The following is a 20,798-nucleotide window of genomic DNA, read 5'->3' as shown; positions in this document are numbered from 1 at the left end:
CATTCCAACGGCACTGCGTGAGGAAGTTTTGCAGGCGTGCCACGACGATCCTTCTGCCGGTCACTTAGGCTTTGCTAGGACTTTAGCGCGCATCCGACAAAGGTACTACTGGCAACACCTGTATTCGTCCGTTCAGCGCTATGTTCGCACCTGCCGTGACTGTCAGAGGCGTAAAGTTCTACCCGCAAAGCCCGCTGGCTTCCTTCAACCTTTAGATCCGCCTCGAGCACCGTTTCAGCAAGTGGGAATGGATCTTCTTGGTCCATTCCCTACGTCATCCTCAGAAAATAAGTGGATTATCGTCGCAACCGACTATCTGACTCGCTATACAGAAACCAAAGCTGTGCCTAGTGGAACTGCAGTTGAAGTCGCCAGATTCCTCGCCCACGACAATGTTTTGCATCATGGTGTACCTGCTGTTCTCATAACCGATCGCGGAGCAGCATTTACGACAGAGTTATTGAGACAAGTCACCAAGCTGACGCACACTAACCACCGGAAAATAACAGCTTATCATCCCCAAACGAACGGCTTGACGGAGCGGTTAAACAAAACAATGACCGACATGCTATCTATGTATGTTGATGTAGAGCACAAATTGTGGAATGAAATTTTGCCGTACGTCACGTTTGCTTGTAACACCGCTCTGCAAGAGACCACAGACCTAACATCATTCGAGCTTGTTTATGGCCGACGTGTCACAACACCGTTAGACGGTATGCTCCCCGTAGACCAGGACACCAGCGGAAATCATAGCGTTGACAACTTCGTGAGAAAGCGGAGGAAGCCTGCCAGCTTGCATGGAACCGCATTTGCACGCAGCAAGATGTCGACGCTCGCCGTTACAACCAAGGCCGAAGGAACGTCCACTATCAACCAGGTGACTATGTATGGGTGTGGACACCAGTTCGTCATCGTGGGCTATCGGAGAACATATTGGGACGCTACTTTGGCCCTTACGAAGTTGTGCGCTGCCTCAGTGACATGAATTACGAGGTAGTTCCTCAAAGCTCGGATACCAGTTTAAACCGAAGACGTCCACGTCCAGAAGTAGTCCATGTAGTACGGATAAAACCGTACCACGCCCGCGAGTTATGAACACTTCGAACTTTTTTTTATTATTCACAACAGCGTGAGCTTGTTTTTTTTTTGTTGACGTGACCATCTTTTTTTATGACCATCTCTAGCATCTTAGTCAATCGACCGGGACGGTCGCTCTTGAAAGGGGAAATTGACGCAAGGTAGGCTGGCAACTATAGTGGCCAACCTCTGAGAAGGATAACGAAGTAGTTCTGTAGGCGCGTGCTCTGGTGTTCGTGCTATTGGCCTTTGGTCACGAAAGTAAACGCCCTGCTTTTGTGTCTGCGTCCCTGTGCCTTTGTGACAATATCATTACAACCACACACACATATTTAGGGTTACCATCCTAAATAGCCTTAAGCTATTAGTACTGATTAGTATTAGTAAGCTATTAGTAAGAAAATACCGTGGCTTGCGTTGCAGAAGTTGTGTGGCAAGAACTCTGCCAGGCATTTTCGCTGCCCGAATCGCTTTCAGACCAGCGGTCTGTGAGCCACGCACCGGTCGTTCGTTGACACCCTCCAGTGGCGTACAACTCGACACCACTGGCTTATCGCGACGTCAGCCAAGGGACTTACAACGAGCCGTGGGCCCCAGCTTCCAATCCGCCTCTGCCGTATCCACAGTCTAACGTACCTATGCAAACTTCGCCGACGTACACTCAACCGACATCTGCATCTTGGTCGCAAAGAATGCCCACCAGTCGACCATTCATTCGTAAGACGAACTTGTGGCGCACCGTCGACCATCGACCACTTTGCTTCCATTGCAGAGAAGCCGGCCACATTTTCCGCATTTGCCCATACTGTGACCATAGACATCAGAACTTTCTACAAACCTCCCCTCGTGCTTATTTCGATAACTGCCGTGACAGCAGTGCAAGCCCGCAAGCACAGCAACCTGATGTGCCGTATCGCCGACCACGCTCTCCTTCTCCTGCACCTAACTCGCCGCAGCAGCACAGTTAGGTGCAGGAACTAACAGTAGCGACCTTTGGGGGGAATGTTGCCGCCCGTTGAGATGCTATCACACCCCCAAAATCTTCACTATGACATGATACGACGAATGATACCACGGATTGTACGACGGACGATACCAAGGACGATACGACGCCACCGACATCAACGGAAATCGTAAGCGCCCATCTAGACATTTGTATAGGCGGATGCCCAGTAACAGCGCTGGTAGATACTGGCGCGTACTTCTATATTATCAGCCGTAAACTCCCCGACTGCCTAAAGAAAGTCGGAACAATATGGACGGGCCCGAACATAAGAACCACAGGGCGTCAATTAGTAATGCCGATGGGCAAATGTACCGCTCGAATTAATATCGGCAGTTCAGATTTCGTCGCTACTTTCGTAATTTTATCGGAGTGCAGCAAAGACCTGATTTTGGGCATGGACTTCCTGTGTGAATATGGCACCGTTATCAACATTCCTGAGAGATGGTTACGTTCTGAATAGCCCCAGGACAAGTTTTGGATGAGCCCTGTACATACCAGCGACGTAGACCTGACCATCTCGCCGCGGTCGAGTGCACTCGTGGCTGTGACATGTGACACGCAGAGCAATTTTGAAAACATCGCCGAGCAAATTCCAACACTGCTATTCAGCCATTGTTTATCTATCGCAAGAGGCGTTGTGAGCATAAAATGCGGACACACGCATGTCCTTGTTACAAACTTCAGCTCTGAACGCCGAAGTTACGTTCCGTTTGGTTCTTTCCACTCGCCTCTCGCTTGTTGCGTGACATTTGCTGCTGCCACCAAGGAAGCCGACGACGAGAACTTTTCATCTGCTGGCACCTTGAGGAAATGACCGCTCCGACATCATCTGGATATAGAGACGTTTATTCGTTTCTCTTCTTCCCTCACTGTCCCTGCACCCCTGGTTTTATCCCCTGTCCCCCCATTCAACCACTCTTACAGTCCAATCAAAACGCACCACTCTTATAGTCCAATCAAAACGCACAGATGTGTCTCTCCTCGCCACAACCTCGAAGACCCACCGCCTCTTGCCCACTCATCGGTTCTCCGCCGTCGCTCGGGTTTCTTTCACACCGGTTCCCGGAATGGTCGATGACGGGTGTTGCCAGGTCGTGGAAAAGCGCCTCCGAGTAAATTCCCGCGATGCCGGGTTGACAGGCCATCAATACAACTGGCTCCTGCGCCAATGCCGTCGCCTCCGCTGATTGTCCGGCGGACGCGTACGTGTACCTTTCACGTGTACCGGCCACGTGTACCGGCCACCTGCAGCCTGGCTTGGTCTCCTGTAAGGCGCCATAATTGAGCCCGACAGCGGCACGGGAGTTGTCGCGTCCTTTGTGGCCAGCAGACAGTCATCGTCCCGCATTCCGGTGGCCCTGCTTCCTTGTTGGCGAGGGGTCGCCGGCCGCTGAGTGGGTAACATAAGGTATTCGGGGAACGCACGAAGTTCGAGCCCAACAGCCGACATCTGACTAGGGGCATGGCAGTCGCGTACATGGAAGAGCTCGCCGGGATGACAGACTGCCTAACTCTTGAGAAAGATAATTCAACTGATCTGCGCCCTGTACCTCTATCTGTTCATATTGGCCCAAGTTTGCTGCTGGCGCAGAAGCAAAGTATCCTGCAGCTTAGTAACCAGTTTGAAGATTGTTTCTCTTTGACGACCAGGGTCCATCACACTCCACCGACGAAACATTGAATTGTAACGGATGACATGACCAGACCCATCAGGCGAAACCCGTACCGGGTAGCTCCGCGGGAACGTGAAGCCATTGAAAACCAGGTGCGACAGATGCTTGAAGATGACGTTATTCAGCCGTCAAAAAGCCCTTGGGCTTCGCCGCTTGTATTAGTGAAGAAAAAGGACGGGACCTTAAGTTTCTGCGTGTATTACCGCAAGCTAAATCAGGCGACAAAAAAAGACGTCTACCCACTTCCGCATATCGACGATTCACTCGATCGACTACGGCATGCGCGTTATTTCTCGTCGATGGATCTAAGGAGTGGGTATTAGCACATAGAAGTTGATGAAAGAGACCGGGAGAAAACAGCTTTCGTTACACCTGATGGCCTTTTTGAATTTAAGGTACTTTTATTTGGCTTGTGCTCAGCACCGGCAACGTTTCAGCGGCTAGTGGATACCGTACTATCAGGCCTCAAGTGGCAGATGTGCTTAGTGTATTTAGACGACGTCACCGTATTTTCTGCCACATTGGACGAACACGTCAGGCGAGTGCACTCAGTATTTCAAGCTATCCGTTCTGCCGGACTAACACTTACGCCAGAAAAATGCCACTTCGCTTCAAAGTGCTTTTGTTCCTGGGGCATCTTGTCAGCAGTGAAGGTGTGCGGCCTGACCCTGAAAAAATAGCTGCCGTTACAAATTTTCCAGCGTCAACTGACAAAAAGGCGATCAGACGGTTTTTGGGACTGTGTGCGTACTACCGACGCTTTATTAAGAACTCCTCGTGCATTGCCTCATCGTTGACTCGCCTTACTAGAGAAGACGTCACATTCGTATGGAATGAAGAGCAGTGAAAATCATTCGTCGAGCTGTGGCAACACCTTCAGAAGCCACCTGTCCTCGCATACTTTGATGATGACGCCCCGACAACAGTGCACAACGACGCTAGTAATGTCGGCTTAGCAGCTGTACACGTGCAGTGTCAGGATGGCGCTGAACGAGTAATTGCTTACGCGATGGCGCTGAACGAGTAATTGCTTACGCGAGCAGAACTCTTTTACGTGCGGAAGAAAATTATTCCACCACGGAAAAAGAGTGCCTTGCCGTAGTGTGGGCCGTTATGAAATTCTACCCATATCTGTATGGTCGTCCTTTTAATGTTGTCAGCGAACATCACTCCCTCTGCTGGCTGACAAATTTAAAAGACCCTTTAGGACGGTTGGCGCGCTGAAGCCTGAAGCTTCAAGAATTTGACATGACGGTGGTCTACAGATCGGGGAAGCGACATGCAGACGCCGATTGCCTTTCTCGTGCCCCATACGAACTTGCAACGGCAGAAGATGAAGATACAGCCATTGTCGGAGTTGTAAACACGGCTACTGTCGCACAGCTGCAACGAGACGACCCGGAACTAGAACCCATATTTCGTTTTTTGGAGGGTCACACTTCAGCTGTACCTAGACTGGTTGCAAGAGGGCTTTCATCATTTTGCTTGCGCATCGACGTCCTGTATAAGATGAACTTCACGTCACACGGAAACGACTACTTACTTGTCGTGGCAACATCTCTAAGGAGTGAAGTACTACAGGCCTGCCACGATGAACCAACATCCAGCCACTTGGGTTACACGCGCACGCCGTGCAGAGTGAGGCAAAAATACTAGTGGCCAGGACTGGCGGCGACCGTTCAACACTATGTTCGGACGTGCCTTGATTGCCAGCGCAGAAAAGTCCCACCCGTCAAACCAGCAGGCCTCCTCCATTCTATTGACGTGCCTGTTACTCCATTTGCTCAAGTCGGAATGGATCTTTTGGGCCCATTTTCCACTTCATCGGCAGGTCGCAGATGGATTATAGTAGCCACGGACTACCTCACTCGTTACGCCGAAACCAAGGTTCTGGAGAAAAGCACGGCAAGTGAAGCAGCCCGATTTTTCATGGAGAATGTGGTGCTGAGGCATGGCGCTCCGTAAGTGGTAATAACTGACAGGGGAACTGCATTCGCAGCCGAACTATTACAGACGGTTTTAAGACTTAGTGGCACATCCCACCGGCGAACAACGGTGTATCATCCTCAAGCGAATTGTCTTACGGAGCGTCTCAACAAGACACTTGCGGACATGCATTGCATGTACGTCGATGTGGAGCACAAAAACTGGGATGAGATCCTGCCGTATGTCACGTTCGCCTATAACACGGCTCATCAAGGAACGACAAAAACAACGCCATTCCGCCTTCTTTATGGTCGTGAAGTCACCACTATGCTGGATGCTATGCTGCCACATGAGTACGAAAACGTCGAGACGGATGCTGATTATATCACCCAGCTTGCCGAAGAAGCCCAACAACTTGCACGCCTACGTATTAGTCACCAGCAGGACTACGATTCAAGATGGTACAACCTTCGTCACCGACTAGTCTCACTCGAGCCAGGAGAGAAAGTTTGGATATGGACTCCTATTCGGTGCCGTGGCCTCTTAGAAAAACTCCTAAGACGGTACTTCGGGCCCTATAAAGTTCTACGACGTCTCAGTGACATTACTTATGAGGTTGTTCCTGATACTGTGCACTCATACTGTGTGTGTGTCGAAGGTGTGCTCCAGAAGTTGTGCACGTTGTTCGAATGAACTCGTGCGTTTCCAGCGAGTACGAACCACTTTGACTATAAAACATCAGGACGATGCTTTTTTGAAAGGGAGGCTAATGTCACGGCTAAAGGCCGGGCAAAAGGACGACAAAGTGATGAGCGTGGGCAGCACCCACGCTTGCTCCGAGAAAGACGACGTCGAAGCGGCTGTTCCTTTGTTCTGTCAATACAGACCTTGTTTTTCCTGGTCGCACCTGCGTCCTGTATCCTGTTATTATCACGTCGTGACAATATGCTACCTTTACGTACCTAAAGGTAGCATATATAGTAACTCTAGACATCAGGTACCAAAATGGCCACTCAGCGTCACAAAAAGTAAATTACTTGTGGGTCGGCAGTGGAGCGAGTTTCAAGATTTCTCACAAAAGCATATATGTAGAGAAGCTCATCTTGTGTTACGATATCAAGGCACTGTAGAAATGGAAACTAGCTTTCAAATGCATGCCATAATTACTTTTGCAGAGTGCACTTGCTCTTCGCAGTACATTTTATAGATCCTTGTAGGCTGGGCCCTTTTTTTTTACGCAAGAAAAAAAGGAAAATTTTGCGGTCAGTATACCGTCTTATCATCCCAGGAGCTTTGAAAACAAGTGCTGTGGGAGTGAAGCAAGCTTAAGCAGTTGCAAAAGACAAATGATTTCTTGCATGGCGAACTGTGAGGACTGAGGTATTAAAATAAATCAGTTAGAAATGACTAGAAAAAGAGTGCTATTTCCCTGCATTATGTGCAGTCTCTTTACATACCACCTGTTAGCAACTTGTACGATAGGCCAAGGTCAGCATGCATTGAAAGAAAAATGTGAACTTTTCCAAGACCATCAAAATTTCAATGTAATGCATAACAAATATGGGTCAACAGCAGTGGCGGATGTAGAGGGGGGGGGGGGTGAGAGGTGTGGTAAGGGGGATCGTCCCCCATTCTCCCCCCTAAGCCTATGAGCACCGCCTCCTCCTCTCTTCAGTGCTCGCCCTCCACCTGCTATCACCTATTAGGACAAATGAGTGGGATCCCTTTGAGTGCATATTAACAGTATTTGTGCTATGATAGAGTTTTGGTGCTAGTAAGAACAAAAAAAGTAATGACCACGCCTCGCTCTCCTGTGTTAATTTAAGCGATCCCCCCCCCCCCCCCCCACTAAATGAGTGGCTGGATCAGCCCCTGGCCAACAGCTTAGCGTTGTACCATTTTGTTAGTTACGCCTTCGAGTATATTTGCGGTAATAATGTTAGCATAATATGCATAAATAACACATGATATTACCTGTCACCCTGAGGTGCAATGATGTTATTCTTTTGCATGGAGCCAGAACTAGCAGTGTTGCAATGGGCCCAGGTAATTTCTCAGCAAGGTGCTGCAAATTAACAGATTAATAGAAACAGATAATTCACAACTCTACAGCTAGTGTAGCATTCTCTGTCACGTGCACTCCGCACACTGTCATAATTCTTTCGCCTTGCGCGAGCATGCATTGTCTGTAAAAAAGGATCGGATGCCGAGGAGGGTGCATTTTGAACACTAAGCGCTACTTCTGCAGCTGGTTATCTCTCTATTCACAGGACATTTGTCAATTAATTGATGCATAATGAAAGCAAGCTCAAAACACTAACTGTGGTGATTTGTATACATGATGCTTACACTGGGCACTAGATCGTAAAGATTCACACATGCCGTCACCAAAATACACAACAGTTTCGCAGTGAAGCCTCAATAAACTTGTGCATACTTTTTTTATTATTTTATTGCTTTTTACAAATGCTCAAAGCTGTGGGTCTCAGTTGACTTTTTTTTACATTAATTCCACTAAAGTCTATGCGCACTAAAGGCACTGTGCAACAGCAGCAATGCGCCCCAAGATCGAGTGGTGACGCCGCCTGGTGGCCACTGGCTGAAACGCACCTAGTGTAGATTGCTCCCGGCATTGTCTGCTATCCACATAGGCTAGCACGTGCGTGTACGTCGTGCTCATGCTCAAAGGGCGGTTGGTCCCACTCTGTTAGCGCAAGAGTAACTGCTTGTATGTTTGCCTAGCACTGTTTACAGAAGCATTTGGCCTCACTCTACAGTATATGTACCGCAATAAGATGAGGTCAAGCACTTGGCGAGATTGATGTGTATCTTCGTCGTAGCCTCTCTTCGCCAGGATCATGTCGGTGTAATTGCCGCTTTTTAGCCAAAGCCCATCGTAAACTGCACTTGGCGTCGCCCCAAACATGGCCAATAATAAATATTGTGTGAATGCAGCGTTTTAGCGAATGAGGGATAAACTAAAGTTTTGCATTGCTGTTAGGTATCTACTTAAAAAAATGTGGCATTCTTGCTTATCGGTTATACGACGAGCCTTAATTGCGCTTGAGATAGCCTGGTATTGTACAGTCCTAGTCTCATGACAGTGCTGTATAGTAAATTCTGACACTTCGGTACTTCAATTGAATAACAAAGAGCTGATGAAACTTGAGTTGCCATGTGCAATTTTAGCATTAGGCGATATATATATACAGACAGACCCGTGTTCTTTTCAAAGGTAAGCACTTGGCACAAGTCTGCCTGATTGGAATAGGAATGAGGCAATTAGAAAACTCCAACCAAAAATTGTATTCAGAAAACCAACGTTTCAAAGCCAGGCCAAGCGCTGACTCAAGCGCTGTAATACAATTTTTGGTTGGAGTTTTCTAATGAATGGCCTCACCCTTGTTCTTAGATTTGCGTTCGCTTAAAAGAAGCCAGATTGTCAACATTATTGAAGACGGCGTCTCACATATGACGTAGAATTTCAAGGAGAACATTGCTTTTTTCTTTTACATTATCTTGAGAGCTTTTGTGGCGTTGTGCTAGACAGATAGAAAAAGTGGACACACATTCGCCTGAAAAAAAAAAAAACTTCGTTCCATCAATTATTCGAACCTCTACATCACTTTGATGCAGATAATCAATATAAGAAAGCTGCGGGCTGAACTATGACCATTTTATTTTGTTATAAGAGTAAGAAAAGCGCGCGTAAGCGCTGTAAGTCGCGTAGCTTTCCTGAATAAACTTATCCACTGTCCTACGTTTATTCCATGAAGAAATGATTAAGATGAAAAGGCGGAGTGAGTAATCGCTGTATTTTTGTGTTCATCGCCCCAAACTATTGAATTTCTTTCTTCTTTTTTTTTTGGGGGGGGGGGGGGGTTAGGTGATTGGTATTCATGACAAGCGTTCATGAATAATGAATTCAGTCATGCTCAGCAGTGCATAGTAGACGAGATACAAGCTCAACACCTAAAATAAAAATGCAATAAACGTGACACACTGCATTGCGAAAGTGCAGACAGTCGCCAAGCGCGAACATCCCTTTTAATGGCAGACTGCGTTTCTGTCACAAGTGAAAGTAGCGTTCGGTAAGCTTCGTACGTCCGTTAAGCAATGAACGGCATATATATTACAACGCATTTTATTCGCCGACCATCGGCTCACAGCTCTCAGAAAACGCGCCGTTGCGTCCATTTGCATACGCGCCGCCGGCCGCCTATCCACACTAGCACGGTGACGGTGCTGTCCCCTATATGGCCTGATCTCGGGGCGAATAGTCATGCTCTCGCTGGGTAGCGCATTAACAGAAGCTGCGCCTGCCCGAGCATCGTTTGCGAACTTGACTGCGCCCACGGTCTCATAAACAAGCATTGTATGGCTCTGTTCGGAACTGCAAAAACGAACTTACCGAGACCAGCATCTTGCCGTCTTCCTAATCTCCATGGATACGACTGTCCACTTCTGCGAGTCTCCTGCGGTCGTTGAAAACCATAGTGTTAATATACAGACTCAGTCAGTATAATAACAATATTGAAAACGGACCAACTCTGCCGGCGGCAGTAAAGTGCAGCATCAATAGAGGCATGCTCACAGTGTTTTTCGGCACACTCAAGTTTCTTCGCGTGCCTCCAAATGATCGGAGGGCATTTTTTTTTACGACCAAGATTGCCTCCGCGAATACAGCGAGCTTATTTAGTTTTGCCTGGCAGCTAGCTGCTGCATCGTCGTGGGCGCCGCCATGTTTGCTGACGAAATCACGCACCGTCACGCTCGAACTAATAAGCGCGCAGCTTCCTAGAGCCTTGTAAGGGCGCCTGTCGTAGTGCATTGGGGGGGGGGGGGTCTTTTCGCTAGCCTATTTAAACTCGCGGCACAGCAGGCAAGATCCCCTATAGAGACAGTGGATCAGAGCAGTGTGCTTTATAAATCACATTTAGAAATGGACAATGCAATCGCAAACAGTTAGTTCGGGTGCGAGCGGTGCTGTCCTGAAGAAGACTTTTGAATTCTTTCAAAGTTGGGCAAGCTTTTCGCCGGTCGAGACGCCATTAATTTCACTACCATGGCCGCTGGATAAAAAAAAAAGAAAACCAGGTGCAGCCTTCTGTGTGCCGCCAAATGAGGGGATGGGCCTAGTTCAGCTCGCGCCCGCTCTGGCGCTGCCGCTTCTCCCAGAAGAACCGCTTTCACGCGCATTTCTACGGGGCAGAGTAAGCCGTAAATAACGCGTTTCGTAGCTGCACACACCAGGTTCGATTATGAATCGTTATTAGGAGTACGTACCACACCACATATGTGAACAGTTTGCCCTAGGAGGGCCAATCATTTGTGCAGCATTGGCCTCAATACTGTGCACGAGTACTGCCCCTTTGACTCACCTGAAATGAAAAGAGTCACCAATTCCGTTTATGGGGAAGCCATTGCAGGTGAAATGAAAAGGTTCACTGCTTCCGTTTATGGGGAAGCAATCGTCGCGCAGATTTCAAGGGCTGACTTATCGGCCCACCGAAAAGCACCGCGAAAACACCAGAAACGTTTGACGCGGTGATTTGATGCTGTCGTCTAGAGGCAATGGCGCGCGTCTGCTTCAGCGCTAGTTTGTGACAAAAATAAGTGCTCTGTTACGAATAATACACATCCTGATACGCTTCTTGAAGCTCTAGATCGCAGGGTAACACGTTGTATTTCAATATAGGGTCTTCTTCCGCATTCGAGCTGCTCAGCGGCACACAACAGCTTCGCGGCGTCGTACCACTAAAAAGCCGTCTGCCACTCATGCGTGCACCAGAGAATTGTACTCGATCAAAAGATACATGAGACAAACTGCCCCCACACACTATCGCCCACAAAATAAGCACGAGAAAAGAGCACACGTACACGCACAACTCCTCACGCAACCACATTAAAACACGAAGTGTCATATCCGCTTCGATGGGTGGAGCGTCAGCGCCCTCCCCCAAAAAAGCGGCCGGAACTGTCAACTTTGCCCAGACGCGCTCGCTCATCGACGGTGATGCCACGCAGCAGGCCGCACTTTGTTTTTTATCTCGAGGCCGTGTCAGTACAACTCGCACAGACTGTGCGGACAGTGTAGCAGTTGAGCTCGTTTATCCCAGTTCTCCTCAGCTACTGATGCTAGCAGACATTAAAATAGAGAGCACAGCAGAATGTGCAAAGACAAAAAGACGCCGCAAAGTAAACGCACAACAAAAGATGAAAAACTACCCCCCAAAAATGAGGGGCCAAACGGCCAAGTAAAAGCAGACAATGACATTTCGTTAAATACAAGCAAGCATACAAACACAACAAGGGAAATAGTAGGAGTTCACAAAATTTAACTCAAAAAAGCAAACATACGCGATCAAAAGAACTGCTACAAAACAAACTATGCTCTAAATGAACATTACATGTACAAGTATACAGGGTGTTTTAAGAAATAAGTTCAATATTCTTTACAAATCAATAAAAGGCGCTATTTGTTCGCTGTCTTCACAGTTGCTTTTTCTGTAGGGGCAGCCATCTTAAGGGGGTCTAAGACATCATTTCAAACAGTAATTAAGAAATTTAACAGTAATTAACTTTTTAATTAGTGAAGTTAGGCAGTTAAGTCAAATGGGAGCATTGAAGTCCTTCATGCGAAGAACCCTTTCATTGCTTTGAAATTTCGAAAAAGTGGCCTCTAGTAATAACTTTGAATTATAAAATTCTCCTTAATTTTGCGGTGAAACCGAAACGCGAAAAAGTGCAAGTGCCATATTCGTTCGAGACGTCTGAAATGAGCAAGTGTTGTGATATCACCCATCAAACGTCTTCGTAGTGTGTGTGTGCCTGTGCTGTGCAATTACAGCACTCATGACGCACATGTGTTAATGAAAGGGGAAGAACTGCAGTCCTGTAACCGCTTTTTGCAACAGTGATGTCATTGTAGTCGTCAGTTTGTTGTGCTCATCGGTCATTTGGTTTCGGTTTCGCAGCAGAACTTGAAATAATGCCAGTAAGTAGCAGTTATTGCTAGAGGCCACGTTTACGCAATCTCAAAGTGACAATAGGTTCCTCGCATGAATGAATTTAATTCTCTCATTTGACTTAGCTGCATAACTGAAAATTGAAAAAGTTGCTAATTGAAAAAGTTAGTTATTTAAATTTTCTAATTACTGCTCTAAATGCTGTTTTCAACCTTCTTAAAATGCCCGCCGCTACAAAAAAATGGATCTGCTTAGACAGCGAGAAAATAGCGCCTTTTCCTGATTTTTAAAGAATATTGGACACTATTCTTGAAACACCCTGTATATGCACAACGCGGTATGTTAAAAGCACAACATGATTGAAATCAAACGAGGCACAGAAAAAGAATTACGAAGACATCGTGCTTGCGCTTCTAAGTTTCTATGTGTGACGCAGCGCACACAACTGAATATTTAGGCTGGGTATAAAAAAATTAGGTAATCGAAAAACGCGTGGAATACAGGCAACCCCTATACATAGCTTTCATAGATTACGAGAAGGCGTTTGACTCATTCGAGACATCAGCAGTAATGCAGGCACTACGGAATCGGGACATCGATGAACCCTAAATAAGCGTACTGTAATAAATCTACAGTGTATCCACAGCCAACATAGTTCTCCATAAAGAAATTGACAAAATCCCAATAAAGAAGGGTGTAAGGCAGGGAGACACGACCTCTCCAGTGCTATTCACCGCGTGGATACAGAAGGCTTTCAGGGCCCTAGACTGGGAACATTGGGGGATGAGTAAATGGAGAGTATCTTAATTAGTAACCTGCAATTCGCTGATGACGTTGCCTTGATGAGTAACTTGGGAGACGAATTACATCTCATGATTACTGAACTGGACATGGAAAGCAGAAGAGTAGGAGTGAAAATTAATATGCATAAAACTAAACTAATGTGCAACAGTCTCGGCAGAAAACAGCACTTTGCAATAGATGAAAATACGCTGGAAGTTGTGAAGGAATATGTCTACTTAGGGCAGGTAGTAACTGCGGAACCGATCCATGAGAGTGAAATAACTAGAAAAATAAGGATGCTGTACTGGATCACATTCTGCAAGCATTCTCAAATCATAAATGCTAATCTGCTACTAACCCTCCAGAGGAAGGTATATAACAGCTGCATATTGCCGGTATTTAGCTACAGAGCAGAAACCTGGAGGTTTATAAAGGGTTTAGTTTAAATTGAGGACGACGCAGCGAGCGATGGAAAAGAAAATTATAGGTGTAACCTTAAAGAAACACTGAAGTCAACTATTAAGTCGACGTTGATTGTTGAAATCACGGTCCAGAAACCTCGTGTTACTTTTGTGCCAAGGAAGGGCCTATTTTGAAATAAAGTAACTTTTTTGGGGCTCCGCATCAGGTTAGTGCACTTCAAATTACCCGCCTCAAGAAGCGGACCGACCGGACTGTCTCGCATCACTGTTGCCGTGCACAACGTTGGCCGGCTTTACTGCGCTAGTAGCAGCAGACCGAAAGCAGCGGGATCCACAGCAGCAGCAACGGCCATTGATTAATTTCCCGCCATTGGCTTCGAGATTGCAGGCGCTTTTGTTTCAAGTGCGCCCCACTAAGTGGCACCACCTGTTCAGTGTAACCATGCAAAAATTGAATTTTGGAACCGCTCGCGCCATTCCCCATAGTTACGTCCTGTAGTTCTTTTTTCCATGAGTTAAACAGAAACGAACAAGCAGCATTTTATTGCGTCTCTCTATGCACGGAACGTTCTTTATTTAGGGCAGTTAGATGGAATACTAGTGATTAGTTGTAGGCGCTCCGTCTGATGTCATCGGGATTATTTTGAAAACCTCCTACGGCGACGCTTGCGTTTCGTGCATTTACTTTAATTTCTCGGTAAGTAAGGTACTGTAGTTGATAATATTGTCATTTTAGATTTTGTCATACATTGAGCTTTCACTCTGACGTAAATTGTTATTTGACTTTTAGTGTCCCTTTAAGAGACAAGAAGAGAGCAGGGTGGGTCAGGTAACAAACCGGGGTTAAGGATATCATAGTTGAAATCAAGAAAAAAGGAACATGGGCCAGAGACCGGGCACGTAGCACAGGCAGAATAATCGCTGGTCATCAAATGAAACTGACTGGATTCCCAGAGATTAGGGGAGATGTAGCGGAGACAAAGTTAGGTGGGCCGATGAGATTTAAAAGTTCGCAGGTATAACATCGCAGCAGAAAACACAAAACTGGGTTGATTGGCGGATCATGGGAAAGGTCTTAGCCCTGCAGTAGGCGTTGTCAGGCTGATGAGGATAATAAAATAACAGTCGAAAAAATCGTGATAAAAAGTTTTTAATTGACCAGGCTAGCTCGTAGTACACATAGGAGAGTTTAAGGTGCCGCTGTAGGTCTCGCCAGCTTAGTAGGCGACGAGGGTGCCCGGTGTTGCAGCCGTTTCAACACGTTGCACGGGACACTTCATGCTCACCGCCTATGCAGGACTCGTTACACCAACGACTGCGCTTCTTGCTGGTTGAACGTCAACCGGGCCTACGTATCTTCCTCGAGGTATTTTCTCCGAACGCATACGTGCCCCCTACGTTGCATGTGTAAGGAAGACAGGGCGGCGTCGTTGACGAGTAGTTATCAATACTGCTTGTTGGCCTAGTTGGTACTGGTTTAATGACATACCTTAGCCGCGAAATATTACAACCACACTGTAAAGGAACACACAACGACAAGCACAAGCGGCTCGTCGTGTGTTTCTTTACTCTGTGTTTGTGATATTTTGCGGCTAAAGTATGTCATTAGACAAGTAGTTAGTTGCCGGAAGTCTTTTTAGATGCAAAGCAGCTCTTTAACCAGCCTGTGTAACACTGTCCCATACTCCTGCACAAACCCCCTTGAGCGGTGCTCGAGCGGTGCCAAGTAGGTCAAATCGCAGCTGCTCGTTGACACCACTCTCCCTCACCCGCAGCAGTTGCCGGCCCTTCCGCCCACTCGCAACACACTTCTCACTCGCTTCACTCTCTCCACCATGCGCAACGCGTCCGCAGCAGCCGTACGTATGCGGCCTGTCATTCAAAATGGTTAGCAGGCTGCGTCCGTATGGCTGCTACGAACGTGGAACTAAATCTGCCTACTCTTTCGGCTTATTTATCTGTGATGAAATTTACACGATACCCAATGCACCTCCCTTTTCTTTGCGTTTCAAACAAATGTTTATGCGAGTAAACGCCACACCGACTTTCGCTTCAAGTTGTTCTTTCAGCACTAGAGCGCTGCACGAGCCCGGGCGGGACCGAGTAAGGCATTGTTGAACCAGGGCGGGCTCGAGCCCATGAGCTCCGGGCTCGGGTAGGTACCGCGCCTGACACAGGCCTGTATTAGGCCCGGGTCTCATATACAGGGTATTTCAAGAAATGTGACCAATATTTTATTTAAAAATTACAGAAAAAAGGTATCTGCGTGCTACCTGCGGTGGCCTGTGTTCGTATTTCCGGCGTTTTATCCCTAGCTTCGCCGACGTTGCTGGGCATCTTACTCATCTGCTCAACAAAGATGCACCCTTCAAGTGAACGACAGAGTGTGAGTCGCTTTCTCAACTGAAACTTCTCACTTCTCGGCCTATTCTTCGTCATTTCGATGCATCAGCCCCAACTGAGGTGCACGGTGACGCCAGTGGAATTGGTATCGGTGCAGTATTAGCGTCACGAAGACGCCGAACATGCCATTGCCTATGCGAGCCGTTCTTTGAGCAAAGCTGAGCGCAATTATACTGTTACAGAGCAAGAATGTCTGGCAGCTGTCTTCGCCGAGTACAAGTTTCGCCTGTACAACCATGGCCGCCGATTCTCCATCGTCACAGACCACCACTCACTTTGTTGGCTCCCTGGTCTACGATATCCAACCGGTCGTCTTGTACGATGGGTGCTCCATTTGCTAGAATATGACTTTGATGAGGGCTTCAAGAGTGACCGCTTTCACGCGGACGCTGACTCCCTTCGCAACTTCCCCTTCCCACTACTGAATGTGACCCTGACATTTTGGACGACTGTCTGGCCGCTCTTGACTCATGGTTTCCAGATTTAGAAACGTTCCGTACAGAACAACGTCAAGACCATAGTCTGGCTGTTTTTTCTCATCTGCCGTCGATAAGCCACACCAGTGGCCATTCGTCATGCAGGACGACATTCTCTACAAGGAAAATTTTCCTGCAAAGGGGGCCCACCTACTTTTGGTTGTCCCTAAATCTTTGTGACCCAACGCGCTGCAAGCTATGCACGACGCCCCAACATCTGGACATATGGGGTTTCCCAAGACCTATCCCCGCAAACTGGAACGTTTCTACTGGCCGTGCATGCGTCAGGCTACATCTAAATACGTGACCAGTTGTGAGCATTGTAAACGGTACAAGATTCCAACAAATGCGCCGCAAGGATTTCTCCATCACATATAGCTTCCATGTTTTTCCTTTGAGGTCGTCTTTATTGACTTGATGGGCCTTTTTTCACAATCGATCATTGGAAACCGCTGCAATATAGTGTGTGTTGAGCACCTCGCTTGGTATGCTGAAACCGCATCGATTTCTGCCACAACAGCTGATAACGTATCTGACTTCCTAATACGACTTCCTAATATGATTATAAGTTCTCTTGTGCCATAATCAGCGACCGTGGCCGGCAGTTTGTAGCCGACGTCGTGGAAGAGTTGCTTCGCTGGTCTGCTTCCCAGTTTCGTCACGCCACTTCGTACCATGCACGGACCAACGGTCTGACTGAGTGTGTCAACGGGACGCTCATTAACATGCTCTCTATGTACGTTGATTCCAAGAATAAAAACTGGCATGCAGTTTTACCAATTATGACCTACGCCTACAACACTGCGCTACAAGAGACCACCGGCTTTAGCCCATTCTACTTTCCCTACATCTGTGAGCCTCGTACTACCCTCGACACAATTCTCCCGTTTTCGGAGCAACAAAACCCATCCCTTGCAGCGCTGTTGTGCAGAGGAGGCACAGAGCATCGCGCGTCTCCGGACTTTCGCAGCCCAAGACTGTTCAAAGGCTCGTTACGATAAGCGACATCGACATGTATCGTACAGCGAAGAATATATGGTGTGGCTGTGTGCTCCATACCGCAAGCGTGGCTTGTATCAAAAGTTTCTGGCCCGCTATACAGGTCCCTTCGTCGTTTTGTCGCGCCTTAGCGGCGTTACGTACGTTATATCAGGCCTCACATCACCTGGCCGTCGCTCCAGGAAAACTGACGTCATGCATGTTGCCTGGTTGAAGCCATGCCAGGCGCAACACTAACTCGCCCAGTGGGCATCGTCTGCAACGAGGGAAATGATACGAGGCTTTCGTTGAAGAGGGAAAGGGGTAAAAGAAGCAACTGCGTTTTGGGCCAGGCCTTCTTTCTGTGACCATCCGTCATCCCCCTGTACAAAAAACATCTCTCACCGTAACAATGTTGAGCAATGAAGACATGTCTTTGGGGGTTCAAACACATGTCCCATTAAAATAAACAAAGTTGGTCACTCTCAAGTACACACTTTCGTACATAGGCATTTGCTGCATCATTGCATGGATATATATTGGCAAATTTACAAATTTATCGAAGTATATTAAAGTACAATTGTGAAGTATCGTATCGGATACATTCATTCTTAAAGTATCGTGTATCTTTATCTACAATACTTGCTCGAATACTTTGTATCGCATAGTGATACAAGTTCAAGGTATCTATGCTTAGCCCTGCAAAAAAGTGATGATGCAGGTGGGGGTGCCATCACTTAGCTCTGACGTCATAAATTTTGACGGCCTCTGGTGGGGGCCACTTCGTTCTTAATCGGTATAAATGAAGCAAATAGCCCTCTGCTCTTAGAAGGTTAGAACACTTAACGTACAAATTCAACAAATTTTGTTTAACCAACGTGGCCGAAATACGATGCATGAAAACAATAATTTCACCTGACATTCATGTTCAGTGATTACGGTGCCAAATTGGGATGTGAAAGTCTGATCTTCATTTGCTTTTCTATTAATGGACTTGTAATGGTGAAATTAACAACAGTACAGTTTTGAAAGAGCAATTCCCCAGTATAAATTGATGGTTCCACTTCAGTGTCTTTTTGAGGAGGGCGACGAAATGACCTGTGTGGATGAGCGTCCCTTCGTGCGCTCTGACCAGCCGCTGGCCACGTGCGAGTTCCGGGTGATCGTGGACACTATGGTACTGGGTTTGGGCCGCTACCTGAGGCTCTGTGGTATCGACACCGTCATCCTCCGACATGGTGATGAGCGTGACCAGGCTGTTAAGGTGGGTGCAGCGTTCCTTCTGCATTGTACCGGTCAGTGTGGTCTGGTCCCTCAAGCGGCACTTTTCCCGACGTTATGGTCACAATGCTGTTTTATTGAATTGAATCGAGTTTATTGTACAACACGTTTGCGAGGAGACCAAGCAAAAAATCTGCACTGAGCAGCTTGAGGGGAACCTGGCCACCTCACACACTGAGTGGTTACAGCAGTTCAAAGCATGCCAAATACGCAATGCATGAACAGAACAGCAAAAACAGTAAACAAACACAGTAAGAAATAATGAACAGGGCATTGTGAAAACATTTTAAACACCAAGAAAAAAAATACCGTTAGTGAAGAAGACAGCAAAAAAAAAAAAACAACAACAGATGAGCCTATGGCAGCACAAGCAATCACATAAATATGTCACGTAGGCCTTTTAGCGACAAAGTGGATACATCAAGGCCATTTTCTTTGTGGAAAGGGCGCGCACTGCGCCCTTTCCTGCGTTGAGTTACAGTTGAGCGTTTGGAGGGAATGATTTTCTAGGGTAAGCGTAAAGGTCAGAAGAAGGGGTGTGGAGTGCATGATAACTGTCGTTGATATTGGCATTAGAGATATTAGAACTGGTATTGGTATCAATGACTGTTTACACTATGGCAGATAAAGTTGAATTTGTGCCAGCGGACTCATGAGTCGACTTACTCAGGCTCAGGTCGAGCCGTGAGTGTGAGTCTTGAGTGAGTCCGGCCCAGCAATATGTTGGTGAGTCTGAGTCCGAGTCAGTTCGGGTGGGGAAAGTTTCAATAAATTAGTCTGTGTGAGCTGTCATAGCAGAATATATCTTAAGTGAGTCTGAGTGAATTCCAATATTTTTGCCCACCTATGCTCTCAAGTGAGGACACCTTAACTAGTATACACTCACGTGGGAAATAAGATAGAAAGGAGGGTGAAGGTGAAGAAAAGAAAGTAAGGTAAAAGAAAAAAAGAAATATATGAGAGTAGAGAAAAGACACGAGGGGTAAAAAAAAGGAGGGGTGGGGCATGCCTAGCCGTAGCGCAGCGAAAGATGGAAAGCTTCGGAGGAACCCGTCGCATGTGCGCCGGTCAGAGTTCAAAACGTGCCATTCTCGTTTCCTTTGATGACACCGAATAACACTGCCCAACGCGCATCCTCGTGGAGCCGGCGTGCGCACTGATAAAACCTTTCGACGTAAAGGCACCCTGATCGTGCCAACGTATACTTAGACGCATTGTGCCTCTTTCTAGTGTAATGCTGCGTTCAAAATGGCCAGAGCAGCATCCAACTATTATGCAACAGACGTTTTTACTGTAGAGTGTTCGGTGTCTTTAGGCATATATTACCTGCGCGGAAGCGCAGGTAATATACATCACTTTTGTCTACTGTTTCCCTAATTAAAATATATAGAAGTAGAAAAAGTGCCTGTTAATTTTTTCAAGTGTTATTGTCGTAGGTGAAGCAGTTAGGGAATCTTGGTACAAGCATAGTAATACGCATTTATTAAATTATTACTATGATATGTATTACTGGAAATATCCAACATGCCCTCCATTACGTGAGCAGTAGCCAGTACTAGTCAAGGGTAAACGAACAGTAACTAGAGCAAGCCAGCATAATGGGGTGTTGGTCTTATTATTTGTTTGGATACGTGGTCTCACGCATATGATTAATTATGTAGAATAAGTAACAAGCACGGGGACATATCATTCACGTCATTCATATGACGTGAATGATATGTTAGCTATCATTGCTATCTATCATTGGAATAGACTAGACAACAATATTTTGTGCTGTAACAACATTCAATCATTTATGAACA

General features: G+C 46.8%; 1 protein-coding gene across 4 annotated transcripts in view; it reads left to right on the top strand.

Annotated features, from left to right (window-relative positions):
- LOC119162132 (exonuclease mut-7 homolog) overlaps positions 1–20,798 on the top strand; it is a 151,489-nt gene that overhangs the window by 99,950 nt on the left and 30,741 nt on the right. For 3 of the 4 annotated variants that reach the window (XM_075879474.1, XM_075879472.1, XM_075879471.1), the window contains one exon: positions 18,785–18,979. The exons of the other annotated variant lie outside the window; for it this stretch is intronic. In XM_075879474.1, the coding sequence (XP_075735589.1) occupies positions 18,785–18,979 (195 nt within the window). The remainder of the gene's footprint in view (positions 1–18,784; positions 18,980–20,798) is intronic. 4 annotated transcript variants of the gene reach the window in all.

Source organism: Rhipicephalus microplus, chromosome X, assembly GCF_043290135.1.
Source record: "Rhipicephalus microplus isolate Deutch F79 chromosome X, USDA_Rmic, whole genome shotgun sequence".
Taxonomy (NCBI): domain Eukaryota; kingdom Metazoa; phylum Arthropoda; class Arachnida; order Ixodida; family Ixodidae; genus Rhipicephalus; species Rhipicephalus microplus.
This window is presented reverse-complemented; position numbering and strand designations above follow the sequence as displayed.